Source organism: Vipera berus (genome assembly GCF_964194415.1).
Source record: "Vipera berus genome assembly, chromosome: 17".
Lineage (NCBI taxonomy): Eukaryota > Metazoa > Chordata > Lepidosauria > Squamata > Viperidae > Vipera > Vipera berus.
The window spans coordinates 4,816,958-4,837,940 of record NC_138220.1 but is presented as its reverse complement, the minus strand read 5'-3'; the positions used below and the strand labels follow the sequence as shown (position 1 = coordinate 4,837,940).

Below are 20,983 nucleotides of genomic sequence, written 5' to 3'. Positions count from 1 at the left end.
TAGTTTCGCCCACGAAGGGCGGGAGAAATGGGAGGGCCCTGGATGGCTGCAAAGGGCGGAGACAGCCAGGAGCCACAAATATTTAAAAACGTGTGTAAGGAAGCAGATACACACACACACACAAGATGCACACTCTTTTAGCAAAGGCAGATTCTTAGGCAACTGACTCGGATTTGCCAAGAGCTCTGATTTTGGAGAAAAAACCAGTGCAATTCCATCACACAGGGTGGCGGAGGGGGGGGGGGAGAGAGAGAGAAACTGCCAGGAGAAGCTTGGGAATTTTGTTAAGGGTTATTGGGAGCTAAAGAGGAAGCGGAAGAGAGACCGAGAGAATACACACACGATCATGCGGTCCACCTTCAGCGCCCAGCTGGCTTGCTTATGTGCCCTGACCCTCTCTTTCGCTATATCTCCAGCGTGGCCGCAGACTCTTTCCGAGAAGGCCGGCAGCGGCGAGGACAGCAAAAGCTCCGGATGTTGCAAAGAGCTAAAAAAGCTGAAGGTCCAAGTGGCCAACCTCTCCTCCGTATTAGAAGAGGTGGGCAAGATGCGGGACGACAACATCCTGGGACAGGCCCTCACGCGGCTGACGGCTCTGGAAGGGAGCGTCAAGCTGACGGAGGCCCGGCTGAACGACACGGAAGGGAAGTGTTCGGAGATGAATTCCCAACTCGGCCTCCTGCAGCTTCAGGCAGCCCAAGCGGTCACCCAAACGTCCACAGGTAAGGAAAGGATTCCCCTCTTGCTAATTTATTTATTTATTTATTTATTAATGGGACTTATATCCCGCCCTATTGGGACCCCCAGGAATATATAAAATATAATTGGCGGGTGGTGGTGGTGGAGAAGGATTAAGAGATGAAGAAGCTTAAGGAGGAGCTCCGCCGTACGGGCGTTGTGTTGTGAACTTGACCGAAGCCTGAATTTTTGGGAGAATTCCCGTCTTCCGGAGCAGGTGGCCAATTCACAAGAGACCTTTCGGCCTCTCTCTTTCGTTCCGTTGCTGGCCTAAGTCAAACTTACTTAGCCCCGTTCAGCTAGCAGGGCTGGGGAGAACAAACCCGCAAATGCAGCCCTTGGCCCAAAGCGTGAGCTTTCTGGGGTTTGTTATATGGATTTAAAAGAACGAGGGGGGGGTCAAGCTTCCTCTGGATGCCACTTCGTAACCCCAAAACCCAAGCTAATTTAATTGCTAGTTACCCCCTCAACCCTCGCTCACCGTTTGAAAGCACTATTGTTTTTTTGTTTTGTTTTTTTCTGGAAGACTCCAAAGCCGGTGAATTCCAGAAAAAAGAATCTCGTTCCTTCTCTTAACTGTCTATTTTGGACAACTGTATTAAGCAAATTTCTCATTAAGCCTGTGGTGAGGTTTCTACGCATATATTTAGGTGTGTGTGTGTTTGGTTCCCCCGCGCATGCGGGGGTAGTCGTTTTCCGACTCTAGGGGCCGGTGCTCATCTCCGTTTCAAAGCCGAAGAGCCAGCGCTTGTCTGAGGACGTCTCCGTGGTCACGTGGCCGGCATGACTGGACGCCAAAGGCGCACGGAACGCTGTTACCTTCCCACCGGAGCGGTCCCTATTTTTCTACTTGCATTTTTATGTGCTTTCGAACTGCTAGGTTGGCAGAAGCTGGGACGGGTAACAGGCGCTCCACTCTGCTACGCGGCACTCGGGATTCGACCCGCCAGACTGCCGACCATCTGATCGACAAGCTCAGCGTCCTAACCCACTGAGCCACCGCGTCCCTAATTTAGCATGTATACTTAGTACTTATATTCATTATGTGCTTATATCCAATGCAGTGAAAGACCTATAAATGCCCATCCTTAGAATGGTGACGCACATTTTTCTTTCTGAGGCAGAGACACGAGAGTGGAGATGATGGATAGGAGTAGATTACATAAAAGTGGAAAGCTTGCTCCTTCTCCATAAAGACATCAGATACAGAATCGGACCAAATATATATTTTTTTAAAAAAAAAACAAAAATACGTAGGCTCTCTAAAGAGGCACCTCAGCAGCCATTTAGGCATTGTTTTATTCCCAGCTGATTTTTGTTTTATTTGCTGAAAAGGCAACTTGATGAACAGCGGCGCGTGGCAACCGTGTATATTTCAAATTTCTGGAGGCAAAGAAGAAAAGTGTGTGTTTGTGTGTGGGGGGGGAGCTAGATTTTCCTGACAGTTGGGAATAATTCAACCTATTGCATTTTTTATTTTCTGGCTCAGACGCTGTGTACGACTGTTCGTCCCTTTATCAGAGAAATTACAGATTTTCTGGCGTCTACTACCTTCTCCCGGATGAATTTCTGGGAAGTCCAGAATTGCAAGTAAGAAACTTACACACCCCCGTGGGAACAGACGAAAGGCAGGAAACTACGCGAGGTTTAGGATTCCTACAGACTTGGGAACGGTGTCGATCTTAGAGAACACCCCCCCCCCGCCTCCCAGCTGTGTACAAAACAGCAACAGCTCTACGGGATGGAATTAGGCTTAAGTCGCTTTGACTTGCTGTTCACACTTTTCCCAAAACGCCGTGCAACTTTTCGGTGCCTTTCCCATTCCAGGCAAGGTAAATTTTTTTTTGCTCCGCGCCTGAGAGAAGTAGGTAGGTAGGTGGGCGGCTTGAATGTATGCTGGAAACATCCAGTACGGAAGCGACGCTGATCTTCGTTGTCTTGGTAAATTACCCGCTGTGCCTGATTGCCCGAAATCGCCCTTCTTTTTCCGCTTTCCCAGGTGTACTGTGACATGGAGACCGATGGAGGAGGCTGGACTGTTATCCAGAGGCGGAAAACTGGTTTGATTTCTTTCAGCCAAAATTGGAAGCAGTACAAAGAAGGGTTCGGAAGCCCGCGGGGAGACTTCTGGCTGGGAAATGAGCACATCCATCGGCTTTCTAGGAGGCCGACCGTCCTTCGCGTGGAGCTAGAGGCAAGTACCGTAGCTTCTTCACCTGCTTGGCCGGCCTCGGTTAGACGCCTGGGGTGTTGCAACGTTCCAGAGAAAAGGAGGTCAAAAACCATTAGAAACGCTTCCGTGTGCCGAAGTACCGCAGAAGACTTGGGGGGGAAAGAGCTACGAAGGGTTGCCAAAGATGGTCTAACAATGCCCGTTTAGTCGTGGCGTACGTCCACTGAACTCCAGCAACCTAGACCATGATTAGGCTGCATAACTATTTTCCTTGGGCAGTGTCAGGATGATGACTTAACAGCTGAACAGCTTATGTGAAAGATGTGATGTGGATGAGTGTAATACAGGAATAACTCAGCAGGTGTGCATATCCCTTTAAGAGCTGGAGTATAAAAGGGAAGGTTTTTTTGCTGGAGTCTCTCTCTCTCTCTCTCGTCCCCTTGACTGCTGTAACTGCTGTGTATTAGAGTTTGCTATTTCGCCACGTGTACGTATTCTGTTTCTAGCGCATACTTGTAGATAGTGTGTTATAAACCACCACTGAATTACAAACCCCGTGTGCCACATTTACTCCTGGGTTACTTCAGCGCAAAAAAGACTGGGCATGCTCCGAATGGAGACAGTACATGAAAAGAATGGATTCCATTGCACGTTACTCTATTTAATAAATCCTGAAAGCATTACCAAATCTAAGGCTTAGCGCACAAAGCAATGGTTAGTTTCAGGTTAATAGAGCACATTCATTTGCGGCTGGTGCACAAGAAACATGTAAAAGATCAGTTAAACAAAGAAGTCATTTCCTCCATCCAGAGCTTGGTGACAGCACCGATATTTCAGATAAATGTTTCCCTAACTCCAGCATAAATAAGGGCTGTCTCCTTAATTTTCTTCTTGCCCTGCAGGATTGGGATGGCAACCGCATTTTTGCTCAATACAGCCGATTTGCGGTGGGCAACGAGTTGAGCAGCTACCGTCTCTTCCTGGCCAACTTCAGTGGCAGTGTGCCACGCGACTCCCTGCAGTACCACAACAACACGGCATTCAGCACCATGGACAAGGACAATGACAAATGTGTCGATCACTGTGCGCAGTTACGCAAAGGTCAGCCTTGCATAAAACCTCCTCCGCCTCCTCCTGGGTCAAGGTCACTGAAGCAGGACCACTGTCCCCTTTTGTCTTTGAAGAACCCTGCCCAAATTTTATGCAGGAACAGCCACCCGTTCTTTAGCCCAGTTCCACCTGGTTGTTCAGACTGACGTCGCTTGCCCAGTTTCCAGAAGGGCAAATCTTCCTAAGGGTTGATTCCTCTGTTCTTTGAATGTCCCAATTTCTCTTGTAAGTAGCGTTGGGGGGGCTCCCTCTTCCTGCTCCATTCTGCTCCATCAGCCACTTAGCAGTGGCAGAAAACAAACTCCTCCGGGTGGGAGGAGCTGGCCGCTGTCATTTTCAATCGTGAATGTTCAGACGCCGGCAACGGCCAACTCCCCGATGCTTTGCAATTTGTTGACCCTCGGCCAGAGATCCGTTGACGACGACGAGGGCCGCTATCTTGGCGTTACCAGATGTCCTAAAAAAAACCCCTCTCGTCTTCCTCTTTCTCTCAACAGGGGGTTACTGGTACAACTGCTGCACCGACTCCAACCTGAACGGGGTTTACTATCGTAAGGATGAACACAACAAGAGCACCGATGGCATCACCTGGTACGGCTGGCATGGCAAAATATATTCCCTGAAGAGGGTGGAGATGAAGATCCGGCCAACAGACTTCAAGGCCTAGAGGGGACCCCAACAGAGTCAACGAAGGAGATAATGTCACCTCTAAACCAGGGACCACAGGGGGAGAGAGGGAGGGGGGATGTCCAGAATGAGCTTATGTACGGAAAAAGCACTTCCATCAGTAGCAATGCAGATGCTCACCTCTTTCACTCTCCACCTGAATGTTTCTGGGTCTTCCCGATGACAACGTTCTCCCGTCGGGATGCTCCCATCTCCCCCTGAGTTAACTTAGGCTTGCCTTTATGTCCTTGCTGGACTGGAATGTCGGGGATGGCAGGGAGAGAAGCCACGCCAGATGTTCGCCAAACGTATTGCCTAGGTTGATTTCTCCACATCAGGAGCTTATGGGAATCAAGACGCTTAGGATTTCTTTTTTTATTTTGCAGCTGTAAACCGATCAATGCTCTGTGCAAACACCTTTTCTTCCTCCGTAGCACAATAAAATCCTCTTGGTTTTAAAACTGAGCTTGAGGCCGAGTGCGTAATCCTCGGAACAAACAGGTTTCCAGGCAAGCAGAATTTCTGGAAACGCCAACCGACACCAGAGGGAGGTGTGTGTGTGTGTGTGTGTGTGTGTTGCTAATCTGGTGTCAATGCTGTGAAGAATCTGAGGTTGCAAAGGGATCTCTTGGTTACTGGCAGAGGAGAGTTCTAAATCTTTGTTCCAGTGACAATGGAGACTTCCCCCCCCCACACAAAACAAAAAACAAAAAAACCCTCCTGGATTATATCAACTGGATATCGGTGCTGCGGCTTTTGTCTCTGTCTACTTAGTGTATAAAAGGGAAGGACAGAATTTAGCATGAATATTTTCCACGTGATGTTGTGTTTCCTGTTTTGAGGGGGAGAAAAATCTCCCATTTTCTTCCTTAACTCGAAACAAATTTCCCCAAGCGAAGACCAGATGCAACCGTTGCCAAACAGGATGCCTAGATACCTCCAATCCTCGCTCTGGGATTGTACCTTGATAAAGGGCTTCCAGAACAGAACAGAGTAACACGGAGTTGGAAGGGACCTTGGAGGTCGTCTAGTCCAACCCCCTGCTCAAGCAGGAAGCCCTAGAATCATTCTGGACAAATGGCTATAAAGCCTTTTCTTAAAAACCTCCAGTGATGGAGCGCCCACAACATCTGAAGGCGAGCCGTTCCAATGGTTTATTGTTCTGACTGTCAGAAAACTCCTTAATTCCCGGTTGCTTAGTTTCCACCCGTTGCTTCTTGTCCTGCCTTCGGGGGCTTTGGAGAACAGCTTGACTCCCTCTTCTTCGGGGCAGCCCCTGAGATACTGGAACACTGCTATCATGTCACTGTTGTGATTCAGGGTCAGCCTGTGGGTTCGGCAGTTGGGTCGGACGAATCAGAGGAGGAGGTGGGTGTTGAAGACCTTGCTGAGGGGGTTGAAGATCTTGCTGATGATAGCCCTCAGGCAGGCCCCTCCCACTTGGTCACCATGGAGACCCAGCTGTTTGAGCCTGACAGTGTGGATGAAGATGACCCACAGCTGGCCCTGTTCAAGGACGCCCGACGCAGGAGGCAGTCAAGTAGGAGTAAACAGAGGAAGGCTATGGGGCTTCTCGGAAGGAGGCAGAGAGAAGCCACGCCCTGAACTCTTTATAAAGGGAATGTTTGGGGAGGGCTGGTTTGCTGAAAGCAACCGCTCAGATAGTGTTTCAAAGCTCCTGTATCTTGGTTTGTGTCTTGTTTGTTTTTTGTAGTAATAAATTTGGCAGACGTCATTCCAGCCTCTTGCCGTTTATAAAGGGGTTGCCTTTTCTGCAGGGCCGGTAGCAGGCTGGTACAGAACAGTCACCCCCCTCCCTGTCCTCCTTTTCACTAGACTAGACGTACCCAGTTCCTGCAACCCTTCTTCACACGATTTAGCCTCCAGCCCTCTTTGTTCATCATCATCTTTGTGGCTCTTTTCGGCACTCTTTCCCAGATTCTCAACCTCAACCTCTTCCAGAGAAACAGCAGCTGTTCTCCTCCGTCGGATGAGCTTACCGACCAAGAGAGCAAAAGTGGGGAAACGGCCTACCTGATGAGGGACTCAAGGATGGCTGGAGTGGGCCCCTTCTGAAATTCCAGCTCTTTGTAGTGTAGCGCCTTGGCGTAGGCTCGGCACTTGGCGGCCCGCTCTCCCAATAAGACGATGCCGTTATCGTCCCCCAATGGCAGGGGTCCCTGTGCAAAGGAAGCCAGACAAAAGGTCAGGGCCGGGACGGAGTGCAAATTTCCAGGGCAATCTAGAGAATGTTACGTAAGCAGCTAGATGTACCCATGAGCCCTGGAGCCGCAGTGGTGGTGGTTGTTGTTATTATTATTATTAGCGTATGGCGTTGTTACAGTACCCAGGAGACCCCCAACGCTATGGCAGAGTAGTAGCTTGGCTTGCCAAGGTACCAGCCCTGTTATAGGAAACGCTGGCGCCCTTCCCAAGGTGCGCCACAGGAGGGCGAGCTGGCTTCGCACCATAAAGGTGAGGGGGCTCTTCCTAGAGTGTCACCCAAAGCCCCTTCCCTTCCCAGAGCTGCCTTGCAAGCAGAAAGGTTCAGATCCAGCCAGAATCCGATTGCCTGCACAGAGCACCAGCTCGCCTCCCCACCGGTGGTACCTGTCTATCTACTTGCGCACAACATGCTTTCGAACTGCTAGGCGGGCCGACGCTGAGGCGAGGGACGGGGGTTCGCCCTGCCGCGCAGCGCTAGAGCTCAAACCGCTGGAGCTGAGGCTACCCCCGGCCTCATTAAGCCACTTGACGCAGGGCTTGAATTCAGCCTGCCGTCCTTCCGAGGTCGGTAAAACAGGGACCCAAATCATTGGGGGCAATTTGCTGACTCTTCAGAGAAGAGCTGTAAAGCAGTGGCCCTCAACATTTTGGGCACCGGGGACCGGTTCCGTGGAGAGACCTCATTCTGTGGGCCAAAGGGGGCATGGTGTTGTGTGCTGCTGGCATCCTGCATATGTTTGTGGGGGCTGGGTTTCTGGCATGCGGCAGCCTGGTGCCGGTCCACGGACTGGAGGGGGGCGGGTTGGGGAACCCTGCTGTAAAGCAGTGTGGGGTGGTATAGAAGTCCAAGTGCTATGGCCATTTCTGCATGATCACCTGCCTCTTCGCAAGGTCAGAGCAAAGTTGTTAAAAAGGAAGTCGGAAAACCTCCACCCCGACGCGCTCTACCTTGTCGCTGTGCTCCATGAACTCGGCCAAATTGAGCAGGGTCTGGGTGACTTCGGCAATATCCTGAGACGTCAGCGCCAGCTCGATGCTACGGATCAGCTCGTCCTGCTGGTCTTCGTTTAGCTCGGACCAGCACGAAACGAAGGCCGCGTTGAACAGATCCCTGAGGAGGGGGCGGGGGAGAAGCAGCGGGAAAGGGGGACACGGAGAACGGAACAGTTGAGTCTGCCAACGTTGAACCCACCACTTCAGTGATCCATACTGAACCCACAGCCACGTCTCACTGGAAGCCCATAATTGCAGAGGGGAGAATTTCTAATAAAAATAACCATCGGACTCGAGAACTGGCTGGCAACTTCTCAAACTACCCCTTATCGTTCTTTCAGCATTCAAACCATTTTTTTTTCCTATCCAATTTGCTATCCTCGGTAAACATTTTACTGACATACATCTCCTCCCGCCGCTAGCTTTCAAGCACTGGTGCGCAACTCACAATCCTTCACACCATGTTTCCCGTTGAGCGCAAGCGCTTAAGTCTTGGATAGGTTAATCTTCAAATGCACAGCAGGCGATCGATTTCAGCTTTGCTGCAAAGCCTTCGGGTTCTCACCCAAACGCCCTGGAACATCGGCTCCGAAAGTTCGCATCCCGAAATGTCGTCCAGCTCGTGGTCGTCCCACCAGGTGCTTTCGCAAGAGGCGGACGGACTTTCTTGTGGAACGCAGGTGAAGAGGGAAGTCACGCCACGGGAAAACCGTGGTCTCGTTCTGGGTCTGGTTTTAGTTTGCAAAGCCCTGTGAATTGTTGACGGGATGGGTGGCGGGGCCAACCAGAGGAGCTAATGAAAGTGGTTAGATGTTTCGCAACATTGTAGGTGACGGAGTTGACGCAGCTGACGGTTGGTCTGGGTGGGGTTCCCCGCATTGTGGATTTTGGGGAGTCCGCGAGAAAATCCGGCCGCCTCTGGAGAAAGCACCTTTGGGGTTTTACGTCCCAAACCAAAGCATGTCTACTATCAGATACACACACACACACATACTTCCCTTAAACATTTTCCTACGCTTGCAATAAACCGCCGAGGGGATCCTTTCTCTGTCTTCTCCCTGACCTGTGTTGAATGTCTACCTGGCCATGGGGTTGTAGGCCTGAGCCAGGGCCCAGCACGAGCGCAGCGAGGGCGATGAGGAGTCTTTCAACAATTCCAGACTCAGACGTCTCAACCATTCCAACCAATCGTCCTTGGAAACTCGTCGGGCTGCTCCCCAGGCCTAGAAGGCAAAGCGGTCTTCTCTTGAGTCGCTGCAACCAGCGTGCTCATCAGGGCCAGAAAAAAATCTGACAGCGGGGGAGAGGGGGGGAAGGGAAGAAGGGGAGGGCATATACACACAAAAAGGAAGTGACATGAATTCTGCTAGATCACCACAAACTGGTCCTGGGTATCGAATTCGGACGCCGCAAAGCATCGGAAACTCTGGTTTCTGAAGATCGCTGCCAATCTCGCAAGGCGTGTCTCTGCCTAGCGCCGCCCCCCCCCGAGCTTCACCTTCTGTAAGTTGATGGTGCTGACGTGGAGCTTCTTCATGGGCCCCGTTTCGACTGGGCCGCTGGCGAGGGCCTCTCCTTGGCTGCTTCTCTGCATGCGGTGCTGGTAAATCAGGGGGTCGTCTTCTTCATCGGCAAGAGTGTAGCCCTGAGGAAGAGCAGAGCAGCTATTCAGCAAAAGCAAACCAAACCTAGCTTTATATTTGGGGAGCGCTGCTGCAGGCTTGGGGCCAAACGGAAAAGATGCGATTCGCCCCTTTCTCGTATCAAAATGGAAGGAAGGTGATGGGCTTAAAAAGGGAAACTCAGGTCCGCTGACAAGCCCAGGGCAGGAGCAGAGATGAGAGACGGGTGTCCTTCAAACAAACGGGTTGCCCTCCCCTCTCCGTCTGCTTTTGGAGGATTCACTGACCTTCACAATCCTGCAGATGAGGACGTCGTACCGCTGGTGATTGATCCGGTGACGGACCAATACTTTGTTTACCATCGGGATAAAGATCTGATACTGCCGGGGTGAGAAGAAGAGTTAGCTTGCCCTCCAATTCTCCAGCCCACCAATTCTTTATCATCTCTTTATTTCAACGACCTTGGTTCCCACGCTAGGTTCAGTGTTGTTATGTCTAGCTGGACTCTCGTGCACATTCCACCCCCCCCCCAGCGTCATCTAACTCTAAAAGCGAAAGGAAGAAAACGGCTATATCTCCCAACTGTTGTCAAGGCAAAAACATCCGACGCTAGCAGCGTTGTGTACGTTTTTCAAGGAAAGGATTTAAATTCAGCCAAGCCGGGATCTCTCCTTGGGAAAAGAATACCCTGGCTCACCTTTTTGCCCAGCTGGAAAACCAAGGAGGAGAGCGTGTCCATGGCAGTTGTCCGAAGCTCTGGGCTCTGGTCCAGAGTTCGCACGATGGGATGGATAATCCGTGAAGCGTAATCCGTGAAATCAAGGGACTCCGTCAATCGGTCCACAGTTTCTAAGGCAGCTCTGTGAAAAGGGAAAAAAACCAAAGCCCTGTAATTGTAAACACACACACACACGCTGGACGCAGATAAACCCGAAAGGGGGACACATTTGGACGTCCTGTCAAGAAAATTTAAAATATTTGGACAGGACCGGCAACATCTTTTATTAAAAGCCTGTAAAACAATGTAGATGCCCGTGGACAACAACATCCATCCTTACTTGCGAGCAGACAAAGGGGCATCGGGCGCATCAAAAAGCTTTACAATGGGAGGCAGTAACAAGTGCAGGTAATCATCCAGATTGGCTCCAAACAACTGGATGGCATTCAGCAGCTGGAAAAAGCAAATTCGATGTCAACATCCAACTCGAGAATCTAAACAAAACTCCAGGTTCATTCCGTCTCTGAAAAACGTGCTGTTTATTAAATACACTGCCTGGCTAATGTCAAAGTCAAACTAGCTGGGAGGATCCAACGCCTATTCATAGACTTAAAGCAATAATTTTCCCAGCCAAACCCCCAACGTCCTACGAAGTCCATAGAAACAAGTTCGCTTTGTCATTGGGAACCGTCCGCTTCAACTTCACACCCGTTCTGTTGTCCCTTGAAAAGGCTTCAGGCTCTCGCAGTGTTCAGCTGAATCGTGGAAGTTTCGTTTCCCCATCTAACCCGCTTGAAAGTAACACCTCCCCCTCACCCCCTTAATGTAAAAGGCAAGTTGAAACACGGAGGCATGTAGCTGCCAAAGTTTCGTCCTTGACACTCGATAGGAAGCAAGGGCAAGATTCAAAAGAAGCCACTCTGGGTTTAACCATCGGCATGTTCTAATCCTAATTTATTTGAGTGAGTTAAAAAAAAGGGAACAAAAGCCAGATGAAGATTAACTTGTCCAGGCCTGCAGCAGCCAAGGAGAGGTTTTTTTTGGGGGGTGGGGGGGCTGATCAGAGTTTGAATCAGACCAGGGTGTGGGATGCAACCACCTGTGTTCCCCTAACTCAGGTGAGCCTTGGTGGAGCAGTGGGCTAATGCCTCCTTAAGTAACACCAGCTGCCTGCAATTAGTGCAGGTTCGAGTCCCACCAGGCTCAAGGTTGACTCAGCCTTCCTCCTTCCGAGGTAGGTAAAATGAGGACCCAGATTGTTGGGGGCAATAAGCTGACTTTGTAACAATGGCGCTTGGGGGCCCCCGAAAGCCCTAATAAGCAGGCATATACATAGAATGAAGGCTATTGCTAAGCACATTGATTTGTGCTTTAGATTGTAAGCCGCCCTGAGTCTTCGGAGAAGGGTGGGATATAAATGGGATTTTTTTAAAAAACTCACCTTGGTGGAAACGCTGCGGGTGCTGCTGTTGTCGTGCATGAAGACGCGAAGCATATGCGGGATGAGCTGGGGAAGGTACAGCTTGAATTCCCCACCGAGAGCCACCACTATCTGCTCAATGAGGAGGATAATCGTGCTCTGGATGGAGTTATTTACCACCCAGAAATCCTGGACAGGGGAGTGGGGGAGCAGGAAAGAGAGAGAGAGAGAGATGGAAAGGGAGCAAAATTAGAACAGAGAGCCAGAGAGTGTGAAAAAGAACTGAATCTCATTACAAGTGCAAGTGCCCTCGAAGGCTAACTCCAGCTGTCAGAAGCTTCAATTCCATCTCGGAAGGACGGAAATTTGCTTTACGTTCAAAATGTTACGGTGGACCAAGCCTGCAGAGATCTGAGACTGGATTTCTCCCCCCCCGGCACCCCTGCCCCAGTTTAGAAGAAAAAAAAATTTCTCTTTGATAGCAGCTTCTAAAAGTAAAGGTAAAGGTTCCCCCGCACATGCGTGCTAGTCGTTTCCAACTCTAGGGGCCGGTGCTCATCTCCGTTTCAAAGCCGAAGAGCCGGCACTTGTCCGAGGACGTCTCCGTGGTCATGTGGCCGGCATGACTAGACGCCAAAGGCGCACGGAACGCTGTTTTACCTTCCCAACGTAGCGGTCCCTATTTTTCTACTTGCATTTTTACGTGCTTTCGAACTGCTAGGTTGGCAGAAGCTGGGACGAATAACAGGCGCTCACTCTGCTACGCGGCACTCGGGATTCGACCCGCCAAACTGCCGACCTTCTGATCGACAAGCTCAGCGTCCTAACCCACTGAGCCACCGCGTCCCTAGCAGCTTCTACTTTTCCTTTAAAAAAAAACTGAATTTCTACACCACTTTATGACAGCTCCCCTCTCCTGCTTTTCCTGGATATCCTTCTTGCTAACATTCTCCAGCAAAGGCAGCATCGGGGAATGTGTCAAAAAGCTGGAAGTGTTATTCCGCAGAAGAGCTGAAATTTTTTTTTCTTCTTGATTCCACTTTAAGGATCTATAACCCCAGTTAGGTGCATTGCCTTTTTCACTTGCCTTCTCCCCTCCTTGTCAGCTGCTGTTTTAACGTCAAAGGAAATTTAGGCCCGAGGCATTTCCCACTTTTAAAGCGTTTCCTCCCGGTTGGATTTTCGCGCGAAGGTCCCAAGGGTCCTTACTCACCCTCATGAGAGTAACAATTTCATCCATGTAAGGCCGAATGTGGCTTCTCACGAAGGACACCAGCATTCCCAGCTGCTGGAAAAGGAACTAAGGCAGGGAGAAAAGAGCAAAACGGTAGGCGCGCTTCCAGGGAGGGTTTTTCCATCCTCACCGACCACCACCACCACCCCGCACTTCGCACACTCTTTTGCTTCCAGGTCGCGCTGTCTCTTCTCCCCCCCACACCCCCCCACCGAGCACACATTTTAATTCCAGCAGCTCACAAGGCGGCTGTGTTTGTGCAGAATCTCAGGGAGGACCGTGCCGAAGCATTTTGGCGAGAAGGCTGAAGTTTCAGGCATGCAAACAGGAACACCCCAAAGTTTTGCAAACTCTGCTTTCCCAGCCTGTCCCGGCCCTTCCTCGCTTCCTCCAAAACGCCCTTTTCCCCCCGTTGTTATCCGTAAACTTTCCCTCTCTGCGTGCCCAGCACCCTCTTCGGGAAATGAGTTAGCAGAAAAACCGAGGTGGCTTGCAAGAGAGAGGGAGAGAGAGAGACAGAGAGAGGTGGTTAAGTTTTAGGCCGCGAGCCTCACGATCAAGAGAGACTTTACAGGATTGGTGCAAATCAGGATCCCACTCGATCATCCACCCTGACAACGCAAAACAGAGCAGAGAGAGAGAGAGAGAGAGAGAAAAGGACCGGGGGGGGGGGAAATTGCGAGGGAGTTCTGTGAAAAAAGTGCCTCCTGTCCTGTCTTTCATTAGGAATTTGAGAGGCTTTGTAGCCAACTCAGGAAATGCTCTTTTTTTTTAGGGGGGGGGCGCTTAAATGCCAAGTTTACCCACCTCGGCTCTTCTCCCCAGCACACTATCACCATCTTCTTTTACCTGCAAATTTTTAAAGACAGTAGGCAAAGTAGGATCAAAGGCAGGCCAGGTCCAGCCGGGCAACAAAGGTCGGATTGCCAAAATGGGGGGGGGGGGCTCCGCGGCTTCACTCTGGGAGAAGGTGGGTCTAACAAAAAGCTTCCTTTAGAATGCCCCCCCACACACACACCCCGAAAGCAGCACAGCTTGTGCTCTCTAAGGATTCCACACTTCCCAGCAATGACGCTATTGGGGGATCCGGACCTTCAGGAGAAGCTGAAGCTAAGAGCGGATGGATCCTGCTTGGACCTCTAGGGATCTTTCCTCCCTCCCTCCCTTCCCTTCCTTCCTTCTCATTCCCATCTCCTTCCTGCCTTCCCTCCCTTCCGTTTTTTCTCCTTCCTTCCTTCCTTCCTTCCTTCCTTCCTTCCTTCCTTCCTTCCTTCCTTCCTTCCTTCTTTTAATTCTTTTAATTCTCTTTTAACTTTGTACTTATATTGATATGATTTTAAAATGCCCTGTAAACCGCCCTGAGTCCTTCGGGAAAGGGCGGTATATAAATCTAATAAAATCTAAATCTAAATCTTCCTTCCTTCCTTCCTTCCTTCCTTCCTTCCTTCCTTCCTTCCTTCCCTTTCCTTTCCTTTCCTTTCCTTTCTCTCCCTCCCTTCCTTTCCCTGGACTGCATTCTGCCTCTTGCAGTTACAGTCACGTTTTCAACCCAAGAGACAACCCAAGACAAACCAAGATCTGGGTTTATCGGTATCAACTTAGTGGCTGGCCAGGAACAAGGCGTTCTCTCTCTTTGCCCCACAGATCTTCGCCGGCCGTTACAACAAGCTCCCTCCCCGTTGGGTCGCGTTTCTCAACCTGGGCTGTTTGAAGATGTACGGACGTCAACCAACCCCCCAAGGAATTCTGGGAGTTGGAAGTCCACCGGTCCTAAAAGGGCCACGTTTGAAGACCCCCGCGGTAGAGCTTTGCCGGCGACGATGGGCTTCTTTAAGAGTTGCATCAAGCTCTCGTTCGGACAGTGGCCCGGGGCCACACAGAACGCGTGAGCCTTAGAGGGAAGGAGAGACTTACACAAGGGTGGCAATTGCGGCCGGGAGCTGGGAGAAATTAGCCGGGAGGGACGGGCCACATTCTCCCCTTCCGAAGAGGACAATGCAAAACACGTGAGACCCAGAACTTGAGAGCAACAACTGGGCAGAAGCACACCGGGAACTGCTGGACTGAGCTAAGGAGGCTTTGTTTTCCTAGGCAGGAGACTGGGACTATTAACCATTAAAAAGGACAAAAAAAAAACCCCACAAAAAAACAGGGAATGGAAATCGTCACTCGCTTCTTCAGTCTGCTGGCCGAACAGATCACTCAGCAGAGTCCCTGCCCCCTCCCTTCTCCAAAAGAGCACGGCCACATTTCTAATTTTTATTATTATTTTTTTGCTGTTTTAAGTGATTTCTGAGGCGCAACTCACTTCCCGGATGGCCCCGTCGCAAACCCGGATGACGTTGAGGAAAGTCGGCATCACTTGAGGCAGGAATTGCACACACTTGAGGCCCAGGGATTTGAAGATAAAGGTGATGGCCTGGACCACCATGGTGTGGTGGTGGGACAAGGACTGATCCCGGAAGATCCTCATCAGGGCCACCATGGAGACCGCAGGGTAGAACTCGTCCAGGGGGAGGTTTCCCATGTTAACCAGCATCTCACTGGTGCTGTAGTCGGCTGGAAAAAGAGAGAAGGCTCCGTTCCGTGGTTTGCAGGGCACAACAGCGGACCCACAAGCAAGCCGCAACTGGACGGTCTGTCACGACTTGAGATGCCAGCAGGGTGGAGCTGGTCACCCAGTGGGCGAGACGCCCCAGTTTTAATTCCGATCATCCAATTTAACCGTAGAACGGTTTCGCTTCTAAGCATCTAGTGCAAGGGGGGGGGGGCGGGGGGGTGTCTTCCAACGTGGCCCTTCGGTGACTCGTGGACTTCAACTCCCAGAATTCCTCAGCCTGGCTGAGGAATTCTAGGAGTTGAAGTCCACGAGTCACCGAAGGGCCAAGTGGGAAGAAGACCCTCCCCCTGATCTAGTGCCACGTCCAAGCTCACGCGGGCTAATTTCTGATTTGTTTTTAAACTGAACTACTAAATAACACAACGGCTTTTTTAAAAAACAAACAAACAGAGGCTGACTCACAACGTTCTTTCTCCTCAGCTCACTTACAAGAATCCTGGCTGGATTTGGACTCCGAAAGGCTGACAGCCGAAGCATCTCTGGACTGGTCTATCATACCGATGTTCACCTTATGTTTATACGGGTCCAAAGCTCCCAAGAGGCCGAGGACACGAATAGCCTAATGGGGGGGGGGGGAAGAACAAACATAAGGCAAAGGATTCATTCGCACATTCGCACAATTGGTTTCCCGGGGCCCAATTTCTCCTGATAAAGGATTCCCCTGGCCCTGGTTGTTGTTGTTGTTTTTGGGCAGGCCTGAAACACGGATAAAGCAACTTTTCCTTGGAACTTCCCAAAGCCTGCCGAGCGGGGAGGGCAAACGAAAGAGGCCTACCTCTCTTCGTGTGCCCTGGTTCTGCTCCGTTTTCAAGAAGTTCAGCAACACCTCGAGGAGAGTCGGATACTTCCTATAGGGTTCCACCACGTAGCCGGTGCTGGCGACCAGCTGTCCCAGGGTCCACAAAGCCACCTGGAAAAGATACACACACACACACACACACACACACACACACACACACACGGAAGAAAAGAGGATTAGGGTTCCATTTAAAATAAAGTTTGCCAACTGTTTAGCCGCACTGAGTGAAAGGGACCGGAGAGAAGTAAAACGGTAGGTCAGATTCCTCTAGCGGGCACCGATTTTATTTCTACGCAAAAAGGGAAAAAAAAAGCAAACGACGCAGTGTAACGGAAGCGATTTAAGGACTTCCGGGCGAACGGGCGACCTTGCCCGTTTCGAGAGGGCAACAACATGACTAAAAGATACGAAGAACAGTTGCGGGAATTGGGAATGTCTAGTACAGAGGTCTTCAAACTCGGCCCTTTTATGACTCATGGACTTCAACTCCCAGAATTTCTCAGCCAGGCATGCTGGCTGAGGAATTCTGGGAGTTGAAGTCCATGAGTCATAAAAGGGCCAAGTTTGAAGACCCCTGGTCTAGTAGTTTAAATCAAAAAGGAGGAGTAGGGGGGTGACGTGGTGGCAGCGTTGCAATAGTTGAGGGGCTGCCCCAAAGAAGAGGGAGTCAATCTATTGCCCAAAGCACCTGAAGGCAAAAAGACAAGAAGCAACGGATGGAAACTCATCAAGGAGAGAAGCAACCTGGAACGAAGGAGGAATTTCCTGACAGGGAGAAGAATGAAGCTGTGGGACGGCTGGCCTTCAGACGTTGTGGGCGCTCCCATCAGGTTTTTAAGAAGAGATTGGATAATGGCCTAGGTCTTCTGCTTGAGCAGGGGGGGGTTGGACTAGAAGACCTCCAAGGTCCCTTCCAACACTGTTATTCTGTCATTCAGCCCAGGGCGAGAGATTCTGCCTTGAACTGCAATCTCAAGGGGGGGGGAAAGGGGGGCTCATAAGCAGAGCAGATCACCCCTGACATCAAAAGTGTGTCTGTGTGTGGAGGGGGGGAGCAATTCCCCAGGTTCAAAGAAGGGGACCAGGTCATCACCTCTGCGGGCCACTCACCTGTCTTTTGGCCAGCAAGGAGGAGTCCTGGAGCATGTCCATGATGATGATGAAGAGCTCATCCACCCATTTGCGCATCTCCAGCCCGCTCACCTGTCGGGGAGGGGGAAAAAAAATCCGTACATGGAAAAAGAGCGGAGTCCGGAATGCAAAGGGCGGGAAACGAGGCTGGTGATGGTGTGGCGGGAACGAAGGGACTCTTTCCTTTCAGCAGCTGCGGAAAGAGGCTACCTGCGTAACTTACCTGAGCCAATTCACCGATGGTAGCCAAGACGTTATTGATCACGCCGGGGTTCGGATCAGGATCTGGGTCTTTCAGCTTCACGATTAGCGCCTGTTGAACGACAGCAGAAAAACCAAGGCGAAAAAGGCAAGTGAAAAAGGATCCCGTCGTATACAGACGGTCCTTGACTTAAGACAGGGGCCTTCAAGCTTGGCCCTTGGGTGACTCGTGGACTTCCAAATCTCAGGATTCCTCAGCCAGCGTGGCACGCCTGGCTGAGGAATCCTGGGAGTTGGAAGTCCACGAGTCATCCAAGGGCCAAGTTTGAAGGCCCTTGTCTTAAGACCAGAATGGAGCTTGGGATTTCTGTTCTTAAGCGAGACGTTTGTTGAAGGAGCTTTGCCCCAGCAAAGGGGCAAAAGGAGGGAGGTGGAGAGAGAGAGAGAGAGAGAGAGAGAGAGAGAGAGAGAGAGAGAGAGAGACTGAGAGAGAGAGAGACTCCAGCAAAAGCCTTCCCTTTTATACTCAGGCTCTTAAAGGGATACAGACCCTGCTTGCTCTTAAAGAGACACATACACTGCTGAGTCGTTCCTATCATTGCATCATCCACCTTACATTACATCAGCTGGTTAGCCTTTAAGTCATTACCCTGACACACTACATGTACTGTTGTAGCCGAGGACTACCTGTAGATATTTCTTTCTCCTCCTATGGAGGAAAGGACATTTTAAGCTCTCTCCTCAGTAGGGAGAGAGCTGGGATGCAATCATTAAATCCTTTCAACATGGCGGAAGAGAGCAACTGAAGGCTGATGAGCCTGGAGGGCAAAACCAAGGGATGTGTTTGGGGATTCACAAAGCCACCCTCACGGCCACCTTACCTTGAGAATGGGTTCCATGTAAGGACGAATGAGCCGTGGGGCGTTGGATACCAAGTGTCCCAACATCCTGGCACTCTGCTCTTTGATTCTGCCCACGCCACTGTGCTCCAGCTCGGTCAGGATCTGGAAAGGGGGGGGGGGAAGGGGATGGTTCCAGGTTAACAGCAAGAGAAGGAAGGCATTTCAGCTCAGAAGCGAAAGGCCGCTTTGTGTGAATCGGATGCCTCTATTCCTCAAAGGGCCACAAAGTGAATTTTCTCCACCTGTTACTTAGCGCTACTAATATACCCACACTAGCAATAGCACTTAAGCTTATATACCGCTTCTACAGCCCTCTCTGAGCGGTTTACAGAGTTGGCCTCTTGCCCCCCCCCCCCCACAATCTGCGTCCTCATTTTTCCAACCTCGGAAAGACGGAAGGCTGAGTCGACCTTGAGCGGGTCAGGATCGAACTCCTGGCAGTGGGCAGAGTTAGCCTGCGATGCTGCATTCTAACCACTGCACCACCATTAGCGGACATCAATGTATCCGCTCAGAATTCTCTCCCATTTTCTATCACTTCTGCTTCAGGGCAGAAAGAATCTTCCAAAGGTTAGGGTTAAGAAATATGAAATTTAAATAAATAAAAATAGTGAGAGCTTCTGAAAAGCCGCAAGTGTAGGTCTAGCATCGGAGCCGATGGCAATACTTACAACTATGAAAAACCAAAATGGTCCCATTCACCTCTGAGCTACAGTTAAGTGATTTTTTGGGGGGGGGGCATCGCCAGGGCAGACAGGGTTTGGGGGGGCTTGATGCCTCCTCCAACGCTCTTACCTGAATTAGCATTTTCCGGAGGAACGGCATGACGAAAGCCGGGTTCATGCTGCTCAGCCGGCCCACGGTGCAAATGGCCAGCTCCCGGATCTCAAACACCTGGTCGTTCAGAGCAACGAAAAGCGCTTGCAAATTCTCCGCCTGGGCCAGGTGGGCATCAAAGCGCTCGTCCAAGGACGCCAGCACGCAGAACCGGATGTCGGGGTCTGGAGAGGGCAGATTTGTACAGCAGATAATAGACAGAACAGAATAGAATGAAGACAGATGCGATGGGGATGGGGATGGGATGGGGATGGGGATGTGGATGTGGATGGGGATGGATAGGATAGGATAGGATAGGATAGGATAGGATAGGATAGGATAGGATAGGATAGGATAGGATAGGATAGGAATAGAAGTAGAGTAGAGTAGAGTAGAATAGAGTAGAATAGAACAGAATAGGAATAGAATGGAATGGAATGAATAGGATGGGATAGGGTAGAAATGGAATAGAGTAGAGTAGAGTAGAGTAGAGTAGAGTAGAGTAGAGTAGAGTAGAATAGGAATAGGAATAGAATGGAACGGAATAGAACAGAATAAGAATAGAGTAGAGTAGAGCAGAATAGAAATAAGAATGGAATGGAATGGATTGAATAGGATAGGATAGGATAGGAATAGAAGTAGAGTACAGTAGAGTAGAGTAGAATAGAATAGAATAGGAATAGAATGGAATGGAATGAATAGGATAGGATAGGATAGAAATGTAATAGAATAGAGCAGAGCACAGCAGAGCAGAGCAGAATAGAATAGGAATAGAATGGAATGGAATAGAACAGAATAGGAATAGAGTAGAGTAGAGCAGAATAGAAATAAGAATGGAATGGAATGAATAGGATAGGATAGGATAGAATAGAATAGAATAAAAATGGAATGGAATAGAAAAGAATAGAATAGAATAGGAACAGGAATAGAAGTACAGTAGAGTAGAATAGAAAAGAAAAAGAAAAAAGGAATGGAACGGAACGGAATAGCTTTATTGTCACTTTAAATGTACATTAATCAGCATACATTAAAACAAGATTTAATCTGCTGCACACAGCAACAGATGCTTGCACCATCTGCACAGGCTACTGGTAACGACCAAAACTCAGCCCCAAGCTTCTCTTGCTAAGCAACCCACAAGCTCGGGGAACAAACCCTCCACCCCTCCGTTCTACCGTACGCCCAGAGCGCCCTCTTTCTTCCCTGCCTCCCGATGCTCACCGGGGTCCGTGATCCCGACCACCAAGAGCTTGCTGAGGACGTCGGCCACCACTTGGACAGCCGTCTGGCTGACCACGTGGGCGTGGCCGCTGATCAGGTGAATGGAAGGCGTGAGCAAGCGGGAACACGTCCGGGCCGCTTCCATCCGCACTTCCTTGTGCTCGCTGTTCAGGAAGTGATCCGCGCAGTGCCGGACGAACTGAGTCAAGGAGTGCCCTGAGGAAAGGAAGCGTAAGGGAAGCAGGGAGGGTTTGGCCAGCCTGGCCCGCGGGGCTTTCTCGGCGGAATTTCTGATTGCCTCTTTCTCCGGCCGGCTTACCTTCAAACTCAAAGCTGCCCAGGGTGCGGAGGGCGAGGGTGATGCTGGCCACGTCGTTGGGCCTCGGGGATGTT

At 50.4% G+C, this 20,983-nt stretch overlaps 2 protein-coding genes across 2 annotated transcripts in view; one reads left to right on the top strand and one right to left on the bottom strand.

The window, feature by feature from the left end:
* Nucleotides 1–20,983, bottom strand: part of MTOR (mechanistic target of rapamycin kinase) — a 56,827-nt gene that overhangs the window by 28,349 nt on the left and 7,495 nt on the right. The window contains exons 8-26 of the mRNA XM_081341280.1: nt 20,910–20,982; nt 20,591–20,806; nt 19,349–19,554; nt 18,533–18,655; nt 17,674–17,763; nt 17,430–17,522; nt 16,296–16,430; nt 15,950–16,079; nt 15,209–15,459; nt 13,708–13,749; nt 12,880–12,966; nt 11,688–11,855; nt 10,587–10,699; nt 10,226–10,388; nt 9,816–9,908; nt 9,405–9,551; nt 8,987–9,129; nt 7,862–8,024; nt 6,722–6,867 (exon numbers count right to left, since the gene is read on the bottom strand). Of these exons, the coding sequence (XP_081197406.1) occupies nt 6,722–6,867; nt 7,862–8,024; nt 8,987–9,129; nt 9,405–9,551; nt 9,816–9,908; nt 10,226–10,388; nt 10,587–10,699; nt 11,688–11,855; nt 12,880–12,966; nt 13,708–13,749; nt 15,209–15,459; nt 15,950–16,079; nt 16,296–16,430; nt 17,430–17,522; nt 17,674–17,763; nt 18,533–18,655; nt 19,349–19,554; nt 20,591–20,806; nt 20,910–20,982 (2,582 nt within the window). The remainder of the gene's footprint in view (nt 1–6,721; nt 6,868–7,861; nt 8,025–8,986; nt 9,130–9,404; nt 9,552–9,815; nt 9,909–10,225; nt 10,389–10,586; nt 10,700–11,687; nt 11,856–12,879; nt 12,967–13,707; nt 13,750–15,208; nt 15,460–15,949; nt 16,080–16,295; nt 16,431–17,429; nt 17,523–17,673; nt 17,764–18,532; nt 18,656–19,348; nt 19,555–20,590; nt 20,807–20,909; nt 20,983) is intronic.
* Nucleotides 347–5,110, top strand: ANGPTL7 (angiopoietin like 7; the record flags this gene model as incomplete). The annotated part of the gene is made up of 5 exons (XM_081341127.1): nt 347–722; nt 2,228–2,328; nt 2,738–2,932; nt 3,814–4,012; nt 4,519–5,110. 5 exons carry the CDS (start codon nt 347–349, stop codon nt 4,686–4,688), a joined length of 1,041 nt encoding a protein of 346 aa, XP_081197253.1. The 3' UTR covers nt 4,689–5,110.